Below are 17,848 nucleotides of genomic sequence, written 5' to 3'. Positions count from 1 at the left end.
ATGATTGATAACTTCTATTTCATTTTTTTAACTTGCACAAGTCAAAATGTATGAGTAGTCAAGATTAAAGAGAGACGAAGAATTTCTTAACATTTCTCATTGAGTAATGTACAATTCAATAATACACAAACCAGATGTTACAAGTATGGCATAAATGTTAGTGTTTTTTCTTACTCCGAGAGAAATACAAGTGGTAGTAACATTAACTAAGCCCCACATACCAAATGCTAAGCCACCAATCAAATATATTACAAAGTCTTTACAAGTTAATAACCATCAACTTTTTTTATATATTTTAATTTAAAATGATTACAAAATAAAATAATACATATTGGGTTAAAAGAACATCTATTTTTCAAGCAAATTTCTCAGATATTTGTTATAAATCATTCCACAACACTACAATTTCAATACCATTTTCTCCTAAGCTTTATAAACATCTGTATGTTTGTAATTAATCTTCTTGTCAATGCCGAGCAACTGTCGTATAATGAATTGTGGAAGTCGTTTATGTTTCCAGCGTGTGGGCAGGGGCACATGGTTGGCTTGCTGGATCTTGTTGGTTACATACTCTTCAGCCGAGAACTCATTTGCCTGCTTTACCATCAGTGCCAGTTCACTTTGAAACAGTCTCTCTTTTTTTATTTTACGATTGTTCTTGACCTGAAACAAAATTATCAGTAGTAAAATATTGTTCTGCCAAAACTGGGCCTTTACATGCAAAAACATGAGAAAACTAGAAGTATGCCAAGACTCCATGCAGAGGAGCCTATTGGACATAAAATTATAGGACAGAGAAATACTAATGGACATAAGACAAAATACAAAGGTGATCCCCATAAAAATAACAAAAATTGTCAAAAAACTTAAGTGGAGATGGACAGGTAATGTGACCAGAGGCCCAAATAAATGGTCATAGAAACTAACCCTGAACTGGTACCCTGAGATGCTAAAAGAAAGGCAGACAGATATTAAGGTGGGAAGATGATCTAAAGAAGTTTGCTGGACCAGTATGGAGTAGAGAAGCGCAGGAGAGAGAGCACTGGAAGGTCTTAGAGGAGGCCCATACCAGTGGACAAGCTAGAAATAATAAAAAAATAGATAATATATAATAAAACATGTTACTACATTTCTTTCTTTATTTTTATCTTTTAATATTTTGCTGAGATCAATATAAGCATGGTGCCACATAAGTGTTGGTCTGAAATATAAAGGATTGTTTATTTAATTTAATATATAAATTTAAGAAGAACAAAGTTGTCCTCTTTTGTAAAACTCAGCCTTTCAATCTTAAAGCCCAATGTTCATTGCAATAACTTAATAACTTATAGGTCATATTTTAACTAATAAAACATAACCTTATGGAAACTGTCTCCCAAACTTTCTTTTCATTAAAATATCCCATTTAATAATTACAACAATAATCACTTTCATGCTTATATAACCATCATAAAGGTGATTTTTTTATGACAATAAGGGATGAGACGAGCAGGATGTTCAGCTGATGGTAATTGATACGCCCTTCCCATTACAATGAAGGATTCTTGAAAAACCCAAAAATTCTGAGTGGCTCTGCAACTGTGCATGTCTCCATGAGACATAAGGTTTTAAGTCTTATTTGCCCAGTAATTTCACTAGCTATGGCGCCCTTCAGACTGAAACAGTAATTTTACACTTCACGGCAGAAATAGGCGCCATTGTGGTACCATTAATCTAGCCAACATCTTGTACAAAGGAGCCTCCCACTGTTATTAGATACTCACTGGCACAGAAACTTGGCCAACACAAAAACTTGTGAACATGTATTCACCAAACAGAAACATGATCCTAAGACATCCAAATAACATTTAAGGCAAAATGGAAAATATTTTGTCTTATATTCTCTTACCAGTGGGAGTTCCATGCTCTGTTGTCTGTGCTTGTCTTACTCTTTTCCATGTTCTGTCTTATACTCAATAAATACAACAGACTTTCCTTGCAAAAATGAAAATTAAGTAAAATCAATATATACAGACCTACCTGCCTACCAACCAAGCAATAACGCCTATTGTGAAAAATGCTACAAACTCATCTGTATAAATAGATGAGTGGCTGATAAATTGGAGAATTATATTAAAAGTATTATATCCAAATCTCTACAAATCACATTCACACTTCATAGACAAGAATGTCCAACTGTAACGTAACATTGAAGTCAACATGTTCCCAAAAGCATACTGTATGAAAGACCTTGGGCTTTGTCTAGATAGTTGGCTAATAACATGGACAAATCGGATGATAAAGGAAAGAAGTGGATATCAATTTCAAACATTTGTCCTGGCTAATAAGCTGACATTCACTATCTCTATCTAAAAAATTATTCAGTACTTTATAAATGAGTTATATTATATGGAATTCAGGTGCCCATTTAGGTGTGCAGTAATCACAACAAAACCAAAAATATTGGATAACTAAACAATTTCAAATTCCCAAACACAGTTTAAAACAACAACTGAATAATACAAATGACATGAATCAAATAAAAACTTCAAAACACAAACCAAAATACTCATATGATTAACATAACAATAATTTTGATGTATTCACTTATGAAGGAAAGTTAAACATACTTAAAAAGTTTAATGCAAGTTATGAGTTTGGCCAAGATTCCATGCCACCATGTATATGTACCACAAAATATGCATTCATGAATATCACATGAAATTAATCTGAATAAAAGCAACATTAACACAATACTAATAATAATATGATAACAATGTGAAAAACAATAACCCCCTTATTCATAATGGTCCTCTAACTTTAAACAGCCCCTAAGGAGTGTTTTTTCTCATTCTGACTTAGGTCAATAGAAGAAGACAGAGTGAGAATTAGCAATGCTTTAAGTTAGCAGACTATTATGAATCAGGGGGTAACTGTATAAGTATAACAAATGATTGCTCACAATGTATCATCACATAATATTATTAAAAATAATAGTTTTTACCCGGGCCCAGCGAAATCTCATCCTTTTCCATAACTTCTTCTTTTGATGCTTCTTCATCTTTTTTCTTCTAATCACAATAAGCCGTACTGCCTGTTTCTCTTCCCTGTCAATAGTTGGCAAAGCTATTTCATCCTTCTTCCATGCTGAGTCAATTAAAGGTAAAATCGATCTAGGATTAACTATTGGTGTGTAGGAAATGGGATCCCGTTTTGTTTTATTTATAGTAGGCTTTTCATTTATCTCCAAATTGATAGATCTAGGAGTGAAGTATATTGCCTTAGCTTTTGATATGAATTCATGGTTATCGTGCAATTTATATGGAATATTTAAGGTCTTAGATTGCTTTGTACTGTTTGCCGTTAAAGCCAAATCAGAAAATCGTAAATCTGAAAAACAGAATATTTCTTAACTAATTATATTATCGAAACATAACCTTAAAAGTTATACTTACATTTAATCGTATTTCGAAAGCTATTCAGCATTTTCAATACATTTATATACTCAAAATTTGTTAATAATTCTATTATTTTGTTTATTGATTTTAAAACAAACAATTAAATAACAAGTCTATTAAATATTGGTAGGTGAATTTATACTTTAAAGTATATTTATTATTTTGACAATTGTAGGTATGTATTTTCAACTTTGTAATATTATTTATTAATTGTCAGCAATGAAAGCACTGACAACTGTGTAATATTAAACAGTTGTCAGTGTCAACACCAAAGAAAACTATAAGCTGTCAGCAAATGAATTTCTTTCTAATTTCTAATTTAATAACGATAATATTCTAAGATTTATTTAGATGATGAAGATGGAGAGCGCGCATTTAAATGAACATTTTCTAAGTAGTGGCTACATATATAGTATGGCTATTTGGTTGTGTATCTGTAATACAATAATTAAATTTCAATTTCTAATACGATATTTAAGCTATATGAACTTATTTTACACTCATTTATATGCTATAGTATTGGGTATATTACACATTTTACATTTAAACTATAATAAAGTGTTTATATACAAAAAAAACATTAAGACCTTACACCTCTAGATGACACCCGTAAAAAATAATAATTGAAGAGCGATTATTACTAAATAGAAGATTCCGACTGCTCGCTGCCAGCTAAAACAGCAGTTGAATGACAAAAAAAATATTTTTGAATGCATAATAACGTTTATTTAACGCTTTATAAGGTCTGCAAACTGTTTTTTACTTTTTAAATTTTTTGTATTTTAAATCACCTTTACTATTATTTTCTATGTTCAATCTTCAGCAATTTTATTGCAAACCTCTTTTTTTATTGAGTATTATCAATATTTGGCTCAGTAATGATTCAGGAATAATAGGCGGAGTACACGGATTTCTTGACATTGATGGTTGATCTACAGCAGGTTGAAGGTTTCTAGGGATAGGTCAAAGCTTTCTTTGTGACTCTATTATTTAATTCTGTCTAACTTTGAAGATTCCTTCAATTCCAGAACAGATAACATGTATACAAAAAATATTGTGTGTAAAAATTAATGTAATACTAAAAAGAATATTTATGACAGATGAACCAGTAGTTTATAAATAAAATAAAAAATTGTTTCATCATCAAAACAACATAAAAACAATAATTTTGACTCTCTGTTTGTTTATCCCGGGTAATCTGCTGAACGACTGAACCATAACTATAAGTGAAAAAAAAATAAAAAATTAAACTGAGACAGAAATGATAGGAGGAGTTTATTTATTTATGTTCATCTACATATTATTATGTAATACTCATTAAATACCTCCAATAATATAAATAAAGCACTAATATAATAAATACACCAGGGAACATAATGTTATGGGAAGAATATTTCACTTAGGTAACTAGCTAACTTTCTGCTATTCACTTTATTATTACCGACAATATACTTACTAAATGTGACCAGAACCTTTTTAGAACGCTAGATTATGGGCCTGCTTAAAGTATTGCTTTGTTCTATTTAAACAGCGGAATCAGCAAAAGGTTAATAATTTTACCTCGTTCCACGACCTTCTTAAGAGCTTTCCCGACAGAGACTCTCCAGTTCTCTCATCTTCATAACAATGGTGATGTTGGATGTTGAAGGCTGGGCATATCATTAATATACACACAGACTTAGCATTCAAGCGATTTCCGTCGTTATAGTAGCTTCGCCTTGCGCCATATATATATTACGATGGAGGATATTAGCTACATCCAGCCTAACTGCCACACATTCTCCTATGCTTTCAATAGCTATCTATTAAGTATACCAGAAGATCGCCAGCCTTACTGTAGGTCGTTGAACTACTAGCGACACTCTATATTTAAAGGTATAAAAAGAGATGGCGGTCAATTAACCTCTCAATGCTTTTCATGGTTTTTATTATGCTTTCATTGTTTTTCGGGTCTGATGAACAAGGGCTGATCTTTGAGTCCGGGACTATGCTTTTTTGGGTATGAGAACCAGAATAAACGCATAAGAAGTGGCGTCAACTCAAGGACAAACATTGAGTGCGATGGGAGAAATACAATAAAGCGCATTCGACTTCTTAGCGTCCTAAGGAAAAATTTTCACTCACACAGTTTTCTGTCTAAAATTTACTTCAGGTTAGTGCCCTGATAGGACAGATCTTTTGGTGTCGTCAGGAGTTAGAGGCAAAAAGAGTGCTCAAAAGAATAGCTTCCATTTTATATGAATTTATAGTGTTCTGTGTCCAAATACTCGTACACGACAGTTGACACAACAGCATAGAATATGCACTTACGATCAGTAATTAATAGTTCAACCTAACTCTAAAATATAAAAACAACATTTATTTAAGTGATTTAATAAAGAAGGTTTTAGTACGTATAACAATTTCAGATACACTAGGCTTCAATAGTCATAATCATAATAGTAGATTCTAAAAATTTAAAAGTTCCTTGTCATGAGGCGCAGCTCCCAAGTCACCGACTATTGCTAGAGCCATGTCACATTCTGAAACAGAAATGTGGTTATAAAAATAATATTTTATGGGTTGTTAGTTATTATAATTTGTCCATTTTATTTATAGTTTTTTGATTACAACTACTAACATAATAATTGATATCGCTTTTTTTGTAAAAAATATAACATAATTTTAATTTTCATATTTTCTAAAATGAAAATGAATAAGTATTATAATCATAAAAATTACATATACTTCAATTGCCTGTTGGACGGACGGTCGGTTGATGTTTCAACCGACCGTCCGTCCGGCCTCCATTTTGACTTTGTCTGTCATTCTCAACTAACGCCCGTGCTACTCACTTTTATTCCTGGATGCAACTTTTGAGAGTGCTTAGATTGGGTTACGTACATTGATCGTGAAAATTCCGAAAGGACGTGTGTTGAAAGGACAATCAAAACTACTATACTAGCGGCACGCTATGATGGCCGTTTTGACATATTATAATAGTGATGTGAAATGTTAGTTCTAGAAAAAATATAATCAAATCTATTAGTTTTTGTTGCCTGATTAAAAAGGTTTAATAAAACTAAAATATAAATGTTTACTTAATATATTTGAACGAACTGAATATTGGAATGAAAATGAATATACATAGTTTATATGCACGAAACATATGAATACAAAAAGAGACCCAAAAAGGTGTAACAAAAGGCCAGATTTAATCAGATTCGTCCATACTGCTATTTTCACTGTCGTCACTGCTATCATCACCTACATTAATTATAAGTTCGTTTTCTAAAATATTATCTATTTTCACATCTCTTTCATAATCTTTCCTTATTAATTTAACAGTTCTATTCACAACCTTTTTTCCAGTGTCCTTACTCACATGTGCACAAGCTTCTTCTAATATTTTTAGCATTTTTGTTGTGGGTAAATGGGGATTCTGTGCGGTATCCCTTATTTTGAGCCCACATCAACTCCATTGCATTATATTCACAATGGTAAGGCGGTAACCGTATAAGTCTGTGCCCATGTTCTAACGCTATTTCGTAAATGACGTATCGGATCTTAGTTGGTTGGTTTTCTTTTAAAAGACTTACTAATTCCACTTTTAACATATTTATGTTTGCATTTACTCAAAAACGCGTGCACACACGTGATAGCCGAGAACTGGGCTGTCTATAATATCTGTTTGGGACCGTGACATTGCATTTGATATTTTATGCACATAATGCTAATCATTAATATTACTAGAAGACTCCTCATCCAACGAATCTAGTATGATGGTTCTGATGAAAATTTAACGTAATCAATGCGAAACTTCATGGGCGTGAGCTGTCTAAAAACTATTAATGAAATGGACAAAGTGGCAAATAATGTGGTTAAGCTTACTCTTGCTCGACAAATTTTTTACAGTTGCGGAGAGTTCTTCGATCGGGATACAGTCTACAGACGCCAAAAGCTCCTGCACATTGTTGAACTGCACGTTGTTAGCAAGCTGCAGCGCTAGGCTGTGGCTCTCGGCGACACAATTGTCGTACTCTTGGGCGAGAGCTAGCTCTGCAATATGTAATGGATCACTTTAAGCTGCAAAGACTTTGAATTTGAAATTTAATTTGAATTAAGACAATAATGTCTTTTTTATGTGGGTAATGTAAGTACGTCCTATGCTATAACACGTTCGTCATACTCATTAAAATGCATTGCATGCGGCTGCGTTGTGTGCCGGGTTCCTTCCCTCAAATATGTGCGAAGCCAATGATGGCTGGTCCATGCGTCAACTCGCGAAGGTTGTTGCTTGTGGTGCCAGATCGAACTGTTATAATTAATAAATCATTGTATTTATTGGATGCGATAACTAATTGTGGCAGTTATCACGACCATCATGTTTACGAAGCATCATTACACAAACAATTAATTCAAGCTCTAAAGGTTGATGCATAAAATATACGATAAATTGTATTTATACAGTTTATTCTTTATTACATTTTATGAAATCATTGATATTATTTAAACACGATTCATATATTGGATCCAGCAACATACAAACTAATGTGTTATTCTTATTACAACCGTTGTAAAATAATCTATTGATAGAAGAGTGGCCGTTGAGTTTTTTGTATGTTGACGAGCTCAGCTTTTTCCGAACATATTGTAGATTCAGTAATTCAAATTACCTGTTTAGATATTTTTGATGACGATCCAAAAGTCCTTAGTTTAAACCTAATTTGTTTTTGACTAATTGTTTAGGTACACACTCTTGTGTTACGTATATTAAATATCATATTCTGCGCAAAATAAAAAATTCCAACGTTAGAAGGAATTACAGCCGACAATCACCACAGTCCAGAAAAGGCTCCAGCAAGGTGGGAAGTGAGCTGAATGTTAATATTGAGGTGTAGTGTACTCACTCAATCTCCGTCTGCCAAGTTCCAGTTGATCTTCCGTCAAACAGTCAAGTTTTGATAAGAAACAGACTACATTTTTCGCGGTGGTGCATGCATTTGATGCGAGGGACTTGCCGACGATACCTTTAAATTTGTGCTGAATTATTTATTTGAGCAGAAATAGGGATCTTCTGGCGGGGAATGTTCTTAGAATATTACTTGTGTAAGGAACTAAGTAGAAGAGGGATATACCAGTTGGAGGCTCCCTTGCATAGGATGCCGGTTAGATTATTGGTACCACAACGGCGTCTATGTCTGCCATGAAGCAATAATGTGTAAGCTTTATTGTGTTTCGGTCTGCAGGGCGCCGTAGGTAGTGAAATTACTGGGCAAATAAGACTTAACATCCTATGTATCAAGGTGAAGAGCGCAATTGTAGTGTCGCTCAGAATTTTTGGAGCTTTTAAAGGATCCTGAATGGCACTGCATTGTTATGGGCAGGGCGTATCAATTACCATCAGCTGAACGCCCCGCTAGTATCGACCCTTATTTTCATAAAATAAATAATTAATAATAATTGTTATAATGCGCTAGAAGATGACAGCTAACATCAGACGTACTTACTGTCACCGAAATATTTGTACTTAAAGCTAGTTTTTTTTTAATAATTTTTTTTACTCAATTGATGACTCATCCCTTTTTCTGTCTTGTGATACTTGGGCCAGGACAGTACCCCACGCTACTTTGATTTATTTCTTTTTCTCGACAGTCTGCGGGATACTTGATCCTAGGTGATCACTGCCGGGCGGCATGTTCACTTGCAACACGGAGGATATATCCGGATATATATATAATTGTATACAAGAGTATTTCAAACATAATATTATTGACTGCACAAATCAATGAGTCGCCGGCAGAAGGAAAAGGCCAATAAAAAACAATTTTAGTAAGCAGGTAGCCAGGTAGGTAGGTATGTTTAAGTTTCAAAAAATTATCGAATCGTGGTGCTGTTGTGAAATTTAAATTTTACTAAACTTCATAATGACAACCATACCAAATACTATCTTGACTCATTACATCTGCAGACCCCCCGAAAACGAGATTGGAAAGGTATTGAAACGTCGAGTAAACTAAAATAACAATAAAATGTAACTTTTACGCAAAAAATAATGTAAAAACACAGTTACAATTACACGCGTTTTACTCTTTTAAAAGTATTTTATTTAAATGTGTAACACTCGCGTTAATCAAAGAAAATACTATTGTGAAATGTTAAAAATTGAAGTCTATTTCTCATTTTAGTTTTAATGTCAACCTCTGAAGATAATGTCAGTTCACACAGGAAGGTATTTACGAATTTTTATTGAAAAAAATAGAACCACCCTCCGTTCTTCTTATACTTTCAAATAGGTGGTCCTTGGTAGTGTTCAAATCCTAATATGAATAAAAATATATTGAGTATTTGAATGAAAAATACCTTGTACCTACCTGTGTTCATAATTAGGTTTTTCTGTCTACATAATAATTTTGTTACCAAGAGTATTTACCAAAAAGTCCAGTTTCGAAGTAAGAGATATTAAAAGCTCTGTAGTCTGTGAATATGTCTTTGGAGAAGTCGCTGAGAGCTCCCTGACCCACGCGGTCCGTATCGTGCTGGCCCTGAGAAACATTGCCCGTCCCGCAGGCCTCCGCTACAACCGCTAGCTTCATAAGTCTCCTACAACATCATCAATAATGCAAACAAAACTAAAAAGATGTGAATTAGGCAGCCGTGCGGTGCGTTCCAATGACGATACGACTGGATACAAATAATGGCGTATCTCCCCAAACAGAAGACCGGCAAAGCTTCTGTGATTATCCTGAAGTCTAATGTTACAAGAGAGAGTGGTCACCTGTTAGTGTGATCACCTTACTGAAAATTTTTTAGTTTTCCCTTGACTTATACAGGCTGTTAATAAATCCTGTACTCAATCTTGAGGCGTATATTGGTATCAAGTAGTGAGAATAAATAAATATTGATTTTCAGGAAATAAGCATCTTAAAAAAAGTTAAAAAAAAAATATTATTAACGTGCGCAATTATAAAAGTTTGGAATCATCTGCCTGCGGTCATTTTTTTTCCCCACCCACACACCCATTTCATTCATGTACCCTGCAAAGGGCGTGCGGGCAGCATTTTGTATTAATAATAAACATTGCCCACCATATACGCCATTAGATGACCTTAGTTTACTGGTAGAATTTATAATGCAGGGGTGCTCAAGATTTTTGAAAAAATTAATATGAAATGTTCTTTTTATTTTGAGTGGTGTCTCCTTATTCAACTTCACATCCGTGTCATTTATCGTACAGGGTTTTTTTAACATACCTAGTGTATACTAAACACTAATTTATTTTAAATTTGAAGCTTCTATGTCTGCTAGAAGCGCCTTAGACTTTTGATGATCGGTCAGTCATTCATTCAGTGAGTGACTTAGTTAATAAACTTTGTTATAATTCATAAACTACTCGTTCAATTTGCTTGTTTTTGCTCGACTTGGCGGGGTCACTACCGTACCCCCAGATACCGCAGTTGCTTGTGAAAGCCCATATACGGATCATTTTATTGTAGTCATCGTGAATACAATATGTGATATCTTACCCAAAGTCCATGGTGCCACATCCAGGTAAGACCGCCGCTATCCATGTCTCGCTACAGCTCCCCAGATCATGGGACTCAAATCCTCTCTTCGGGCGTGACTCCGCGTAGCAGCAAGCAGACTCTCCCATCCGTCTCTTAAGTTATATAATATTCATTACACTTGTTCAGGAATAAGTAATATAACATTTCAATTATTGACACGGAAGTAAAGAGAGTTTAATCATTTAAAATCACATTGAGACAGATTCCAAACACATTCTAAAGCAGACCCTAATTTAGCAGCAGGAAAGCGGAAAAGTAGTAAAGCTGCTAGTAAAGCTACTGTTTCATTATCCCCACTTAACTTCAACTGAAAAAATCTACACAGAATCAAAACTTATGACCATCAGACAATTATACACACACACTACATGCTTACTCATTTACATGTTTTAAATAAAAAAATTCACACTACGTGTTAGTGTGAATCCTTCTTTAAAAAATAATACCAGAATTATTACACGAAGAGCTAGTCATATTGAGCTGCCAATGATCAGAAGTTATTAGGGAAAATAGACAATAACCTTTGAGGGAGTTTAGATACATAACCTGCCCACAGAAATAAGAAATGCCAAAACATTGTCTTCTTTTAAAGCGAGCCTTCAAAGGTATATACTCAATAATTATGAAACGTTTCAATAACATATGTAGGTTGTTTTATGTCTTATCTATTAGCGTAACATTGTATTGCATTGTATACCTACCAAAATCATTGTTTTTAAGTACCTGCTTTAATTGTTAAAATGTTAATTTCTAATGTAAGTGACAATAGGTCTTAATGACAATAAAGTTATTTTAACCTAAAAGAGGGCCGCCAGAATATCATGGAGGCGTTTGCTGCAAAACAGTGTGCAGTGGAAAGCTGCGCTGAGATCTATATTTTATTTGGTGTGATAAATAAAAATTATTCATGACGTTCGTGTCATAGCAGCCGCTTGCCGTAGGTTCTCTCTCTGGATTTCATTAGAAGTGTTTTACACAGAGTTCTAATAAGGGTCGATGTATGAAGTTGATGTCTAACGTAGTGTAGTATAAAAACAAATTTCTATGGCAACTTCGAGCGAAGTTGGCGAACCTCGCAGAGACAGCCCCGACTCGTCAACCAATCTTCACCTTTATTGCTCCAGGATAACGCAATAGCATACACGGCTCGAGGATCTAAATTTTGAGGCACTCCGTCCTCCTCCGTAGTCATCAGCCTGGGTTGGAAGTCTTTCACATCGTTTACTGACTCCAGGTCATCAGAGTTCTAGCGAAAGTGCATGAATGACCACATTGTAGGATTCCATTAAATAAATATGATTTACCTTACAAAATAAATATTTTAATTTTACAGTAAGAAACGGCAATTTCATAGTTTTACCCCTAATATTACGTATTTTGTTATAGGTCATATTTTATATATATATATATATATATACATAAAACACAGAATAACCGAACTGAGATGGTGCGAAAATATTAACTTGTTGATCAAGTTCATATTAAGGCGCTATAGTCCTAAAAAGTAACATTTTTGAAAATCTACTTAAAATACTTCTACAAATACTACGGTTCCAATTTTTTGACATGTTTATCTTCATTTCTTCAACTAAATTATTGCAGTTTCGAAAACACGTTTACAAAAACAAATCTAGATAGATTTATTTCTTGAAAAATAGGCTTTTTTATATGAATTGTTTTATATTATCATAAAACTATGATGGCTATAAACACAAAACTTATTTTACTCGATAGTTTATTACTATTTATAAATATTCATCGTGGGTTTTATCAATTCGCTTTGTGAATTATTTTATATTAATTTTTTTCGTAATAAACCAAACGCGACGCCTTGGTTGCATGCAAGAGAAATAAAAATATTATTAAAAAGAAAGATCTGTAAAATTCTATTAATTTATCAGTCTGACAAATGTTTCCAATTACCTACATTATTCCAGTGCAAGCTAGAAGAACCGGTGAAGTAAGAACCCGACTCCATATCGTCTTACAAAATCTAATTCTGTAAATACATTTTACAATAAAAAACATTAATATATAATAACATGGCCCCAGAAAATGTACAGAATTCTGTTGATTTAATTTGTTACGCCCGTTCATCTCAAGTATTAGGTATATTATCATGTCAAATGTGTATGACTGTGGAATGATTTTGAATAAGTAATTTAAGAATCCTTTGAATTAAAATATAAGAATTTTAATTTATATTATTATATTATGACTGCCATTATATTATAAAATGAATTATATCCTTCGATCACCTTTAATTTTTTATTTTTTTTTTATTATTTTGTAGCGACAAGAGAAACTAAGAGGGACAACAAACAGACAGACACCGCTACAACAACATCTCCCAGTGACTCCAACCTGTTGCGTGTCAATCTTGTCGGCAACCTTCAAAGTTTCCTCGAAAGGTAGCCCGACGCTGGCGACAGTACATTCGCAGGTCCTGAAGTTTTGGTGGACAAAGTTGCACATCTTAGAATGTGATATGTCGTTGATTCTGTCTTCCTCGCAGTAGATGGAGTTAGACAAGGGCCCGGAAAAGGCGGCTTTCTGCACCAGGTCTATCACGCGCTGTTCAGGACTCAGTCTTGTGAGGTCGTCGCGGATGTGTGGCCTGACGTCACTGATATCCCAATCGTTAAAACAGCCTCTGAAAGGAATAGTGTAAGTAAAAATTTATAGTTTTATTTATAATTTTTTTCATTTGTAGTATAATACTACATAGTATATGGTCCATACACTAGGAATAGCGTGTCCTGTAGGCAACCAGTTTACAATTACCGAAAGGTCAAAGAGTGCACTCTGTGTGTGTGTGATACGATAGGGGTGCTTTTTTATTTTTTTTCACATTTATTTTTTAATTTTTTTTTATGGAATAGGAGGACAAACGAGTGTACGGGTCCACATGTTGTTAAGTGATCACCGCCGCCCACAATCTCTTGCAACACCAGAGGAATCACAGGAGCGTTGCCGGCCTTTAAGGAAGGTGTACGCGCTTTTTTTGAAGGTACCCATGTCGTATCGTCCCGGAAACACCGCACAAGGAAGCTCATTCCACAGCTTTGTAGTACGTGGAAGAAAGCTCCTTGAAAACTTAATTTTGATTTTATGATTCTGACCTATTTTTGTATCGCTATTTTTATATTATTCTGTTAATTTTATATATACTTTCTGATAAATATTATATATATGTACTTGATAATTACAATTTAACTAATCTGTATTTTAATATGATTTAATGTATATGGCATATACTGTATATAAGTTTGCTGGGTCAGCTAGTCTTAATATATATAAATTACGTGACACGTTGTTTGTCCGCGATGGACTCCTAAACTAATGAACGGATTTTAATGGGGATTACTTCATGGAGTGCAGTTAAGTCCAACTTGAGAGATAGGATATTTTTTTATTTCTTTTTATATCGATTTGGGACCCATTATTATTTTTATTTCCAATATTGGTTTTGTATGGACATATATTCTACGAGACGCACGGTTTGACAGTTCTGCTGTTAAACAATTTCATGATAACAACAAGGATACATACGTTACGAAATAATTCTTGATGTTTTGAAATATTATTGGTAAATTCCTATAAAACAGTATTTTTTTTTTATCAACAGAACAACATCTGTCGGGTCAGCTAGTATAATATAAATATTCCAAAATAAATATGCAAGATCGTGTTACCTCGTGGCCGTGTCAAGTAGATAGTATTTAATGTCGGGGAACAGAGGAGGCGGGCAGGCGAGGGTGTACGCCGTGTACTGCCGGGTGGAGGTGCAGGTGAGGTGCGCTCCGAGCTGCTGCAGCACGCGAACCTTGGAGAAGGAGGAGCAGCCCTGGCTGCTGGCGGCCGACATGACACGCAGGAAGTGCGACACGCCCAGGTCGTCGCACACCTCGTGCCGGGACCCTGCCTGATGTGTCAACTAATTTATTGATTTAACAAGTTCATAGATAACAATTATGAATGTCAAAGTTATCTTTGGCAGTCTTTTAAATAATCAAATGCAGATATCGTGGGACGTGGTGCTTCAGAAAGACCGCAATGTAGCACCACATCGGACCTCGACGTTGCAATTGGCGGGAAATCATTTGTCAATTGTTTTTTATCACACATCAAAGTTCTAGGTACGCAACGAAAATGGAATTAAGTCGAAAAGATTTTAGAGCGATGATTTTTTTATGATTTTAAAAGTTCTCTCTCTCTCCGCAAGGCTGTGCCGTTTGTCTTTAAAATGCTTTTGGGAGAGAAGCACCTTGCGTGGGCACCGTGAGGTGATGGTTGCTGAATTCAAGAGAGATCGGGTTTCTTTACATGACGAATTTCGTGAAGGGCGGCCTAAATGTGGCTACTGTTATGCGGCTAATTGAAGAAAATCCGCGAAGTACCTATGAGACAATTCCAGGACTATTGGGGATTGCTATGAGCCATATTCAGAAAATTTTACACGAAGAATTGAAAGTTCGGAAACTTTGTTGTCGTTGGATCCCTCATGAATTGACAGCGGACCTGAAGTGGGCACGCGTGGAATGGTGCTCACAGATGCTAATGAAGTACGACCACGGACATTCTAATGCTGTTTATAACATTGTCACTGGAGACGACACGTGGATTTATTGTTTTGAAGCCGAATAAAAAACAGCAATCTGTTGTTTTTTTAAGTTACGCATAACTTTTAGTGTGACCTACATATTCTTGTAATTTCTTGCGAATTACGAAAAAAAGTCGCTAAATCGATGACGGAGAAGTCGTTTTCTGCCTATATGTTATTATTAGTCTTAGAAAATAAATAAAAATACCATAGATCGTTTTTAGGTCTAATAGATAAACTGTGACAGCTGTGAACACGTCTAAAACAAAAGCGGTGAACTATTAACCTCTATTTTCTGCAACGCACATTAAAACAAAGTGAATACATCGCGAGTGTAAGACGTAGCCTTTAACGCACATTTAGGTTTTAAACCTTGCTTGTCTTACATTGGCTAACAGCAAGGTGCTGTATGTAGATGCTCGTCATTCTAGTGAACGCCTATTAAATATGGGCATTTCAGACGTTTTAAAAAAAAAACGCAACTTAAACTAGGTATACCATAATGGGCAGGGCTTACAAACTGTACCGGCTCGCGGAGCAGTTGCTTAGGCGAGTGAGTACGATAGGAACCTGCTCGAACGGGGTTTTAAAGAACAGATAAAACTAGAATTTACAATAATTAATGTGTGCATCAAGTGGTGCTGAAATCATGAGGATCATGACTAGTGGGAGGCTCGTTTGCACAGGGCGCTGGCTAGGTTATACGTACCACAACGGCGCCTATTTCTGCCGTGAAGCATTACTGTGTTTCGGTCTGAAGGTCGGAGTAGCTAGTGAAATTACTGGGCAAATGAGACTTAACATCTATGTCTTAAAGTGACGAGCGCAACTGAAGTGCCGCTCAAAATTTTTGGGTTTTTCAAGAATCCTGAGCGGCACTACACTGTAATTGGGCAGGGCGTAACAATTTCCATCAGCTGAACGCCATGCTCGTCTCGTCACTTTTTTCATAAAAAAAGAGGATCGCCCTCCTAAGGGTAGTTGAAACACCTTGCACGTGGGTTGAAGTTTTTGTGAATACCTCTTATATTCAATAAAAATATTTTAAGTGAATTTAACCGACTTCAAAAAGGAGGAGGTTGTCAATTCGATCGGTATTTTTTTTATGTATGTACACCGATTACTCTGAGATTTGTGATCCGATTTAAGTAATTCTTTTGTTTGAAATAAATTATTCCCATTCCCATTTAGTCCCATAAAAAATTTACACAGTTTGGCCCAGTAGTATTCATTTTATGAAAATTTATATGAAAATTTTCGTTTATCTGGAGGACATAATTGTTTTCTGTATACGGCTTTTTTTGAGTTTTCATTCAGGTTGATAATATATAATTATTAACTGACACTAAAACGTAAAAAATAAACTACATTTAAAAAAAAAACGACTTCAAAAACTGGAAAGTATCAAATAACTAAAAATTTAATTTAATACACCTCTTATGAAAACCTTTACCTTTAATTTTAAAGAAATACTATTATTTGTATGTGCTACATATTGATAGCTTTAAAGTCCAGAAAACTCCTACACAAATCTGTCGATTCTGAGTTTTACGAGGAGATAAATAGGTAGGGATATTCTCAGCAACTCGACGTCTACTATATGTCTCTTATGTCGTTATTTCCCCAACCATCATTTGAAACCGTATCATTAACTATTTCAATTAGCACACAAAACATGAACCTGAAACATAACAGTACAGGCAGCCATCTGGTTCCCCATAGTCTTCGATGCAGCTACCTTGATGCCGTTAAACATAAACGTTCTTTGTACGCGGTCGGGCCCAAACTCGTTGCTTGGCCAGCACATCGTGTAAGCAACTTTGCTTGTTGATATTCTTCTTATACCTTGATTAACTGGTGCAAACATCGTTCAGCACTATGACTACGATATCAAAATCTTTGCAAGTATATATTTAACATCAATAGCACATAATATACCTACAACTCTCATTAGACAATGATGTTTCATTGATTGACAGGTTTACAAATTAGGGTATTTCGACAGCTGTCATTTATTAATATAGTAAAAATGGAAAAGAGTTCGTCTACAAAGGTTCGATACTACGATAAAGCCTTAATAAACTAAAAAACCCACTTTAAATATCGTTGCTGAACTAACTGTCCGAATTTATTGAAAATTAAATTTTACAACCATACAAATTATACATATCCGATCCAAAGAGAACTTAAACGCTACGTTCAACCGAACTACTTCTAGGCATATCAAATTTATGTTTGCTCTGTGTTTACATTATGATTAA

The 17,848-nt window shown here is 34.7% G+C and overlaps 2 protein-coding genes across 2 annotated transcripts; both read right to left on the bottom strand.

Annotated features, from left to right (window-relative positions):
- Positions 1-331: 331 nt before the first annotated feature.
- Positions 332-3,603, bottom strand: LOC126968607 (uncharacterized). Its single transcript, XM_050813634.1, has 3 exons — positions 3,435-3,603; positions 2,984-3,369; positions 332-663 (listed from the first exon to the last, which is right to left on the bottom strand). Exons 1-3 carry the CDS (start codon positions 3,463-3,465, stop codon positions 424-426), a joined length of 657 nt encoding a protein of 218 aa, XP_050669591.1. The 5' UTR covers positions 3,466-3,603; the 3' UTR covers positions 332-423.
- A 2,171-nt stretch (positions 3,604-5,774) lies between these two features.
- LOC126968600 (cytochrome b-c1 complex subunit 2, mitochondrial-like) lies at positions 5,775-17,537 on the bottom strand. The gene is made up of 8 exons (XM_050813627.1): positions 17,269-17,537; positions 14,680-14,909; positions 13,349-13,637; positions 10,943-11,076; positions 9,850-10,019; positions 8,327-8,446; positions 7,308-7,475; positions 5,775-5,959 (listed from the first exon to the last, which is right to left on the bottom strand). The coding sequence occupies exons 1-8, from the start codon at positions 17,452-17,454 to the stop codon at positions 5,886-5,888; spliced, it is 1,371 nt and encodes a 456-aa protein (XP_050669584.1). The 5' UTR covers positions 17,455-17,537; the 3' UTR covers positions 5,775-5,885.
- Between the last annotated feature and the right edge of the window lie 311 nt (positions 17,538-17,848).

The sequence above is a fragment of the Leptidea sinapis genome, chromosome 16 (genome assembly GCF_905404315.1).
Source record: "Leptidea sinapis chromosome 16, ilLepSina1.1, whole genome shotgun sequence".
NCBI classification, from domain to species: domain Eukaryota; kingdom Metazoa; phylum Arthropoda; class Insecta; order Lepidoptera; family Pieridae; genus Leptidea; species Leptidea sinapis.
This window is presented reverse-complemented; position numbering and strand designations above follow the sequence as displayed.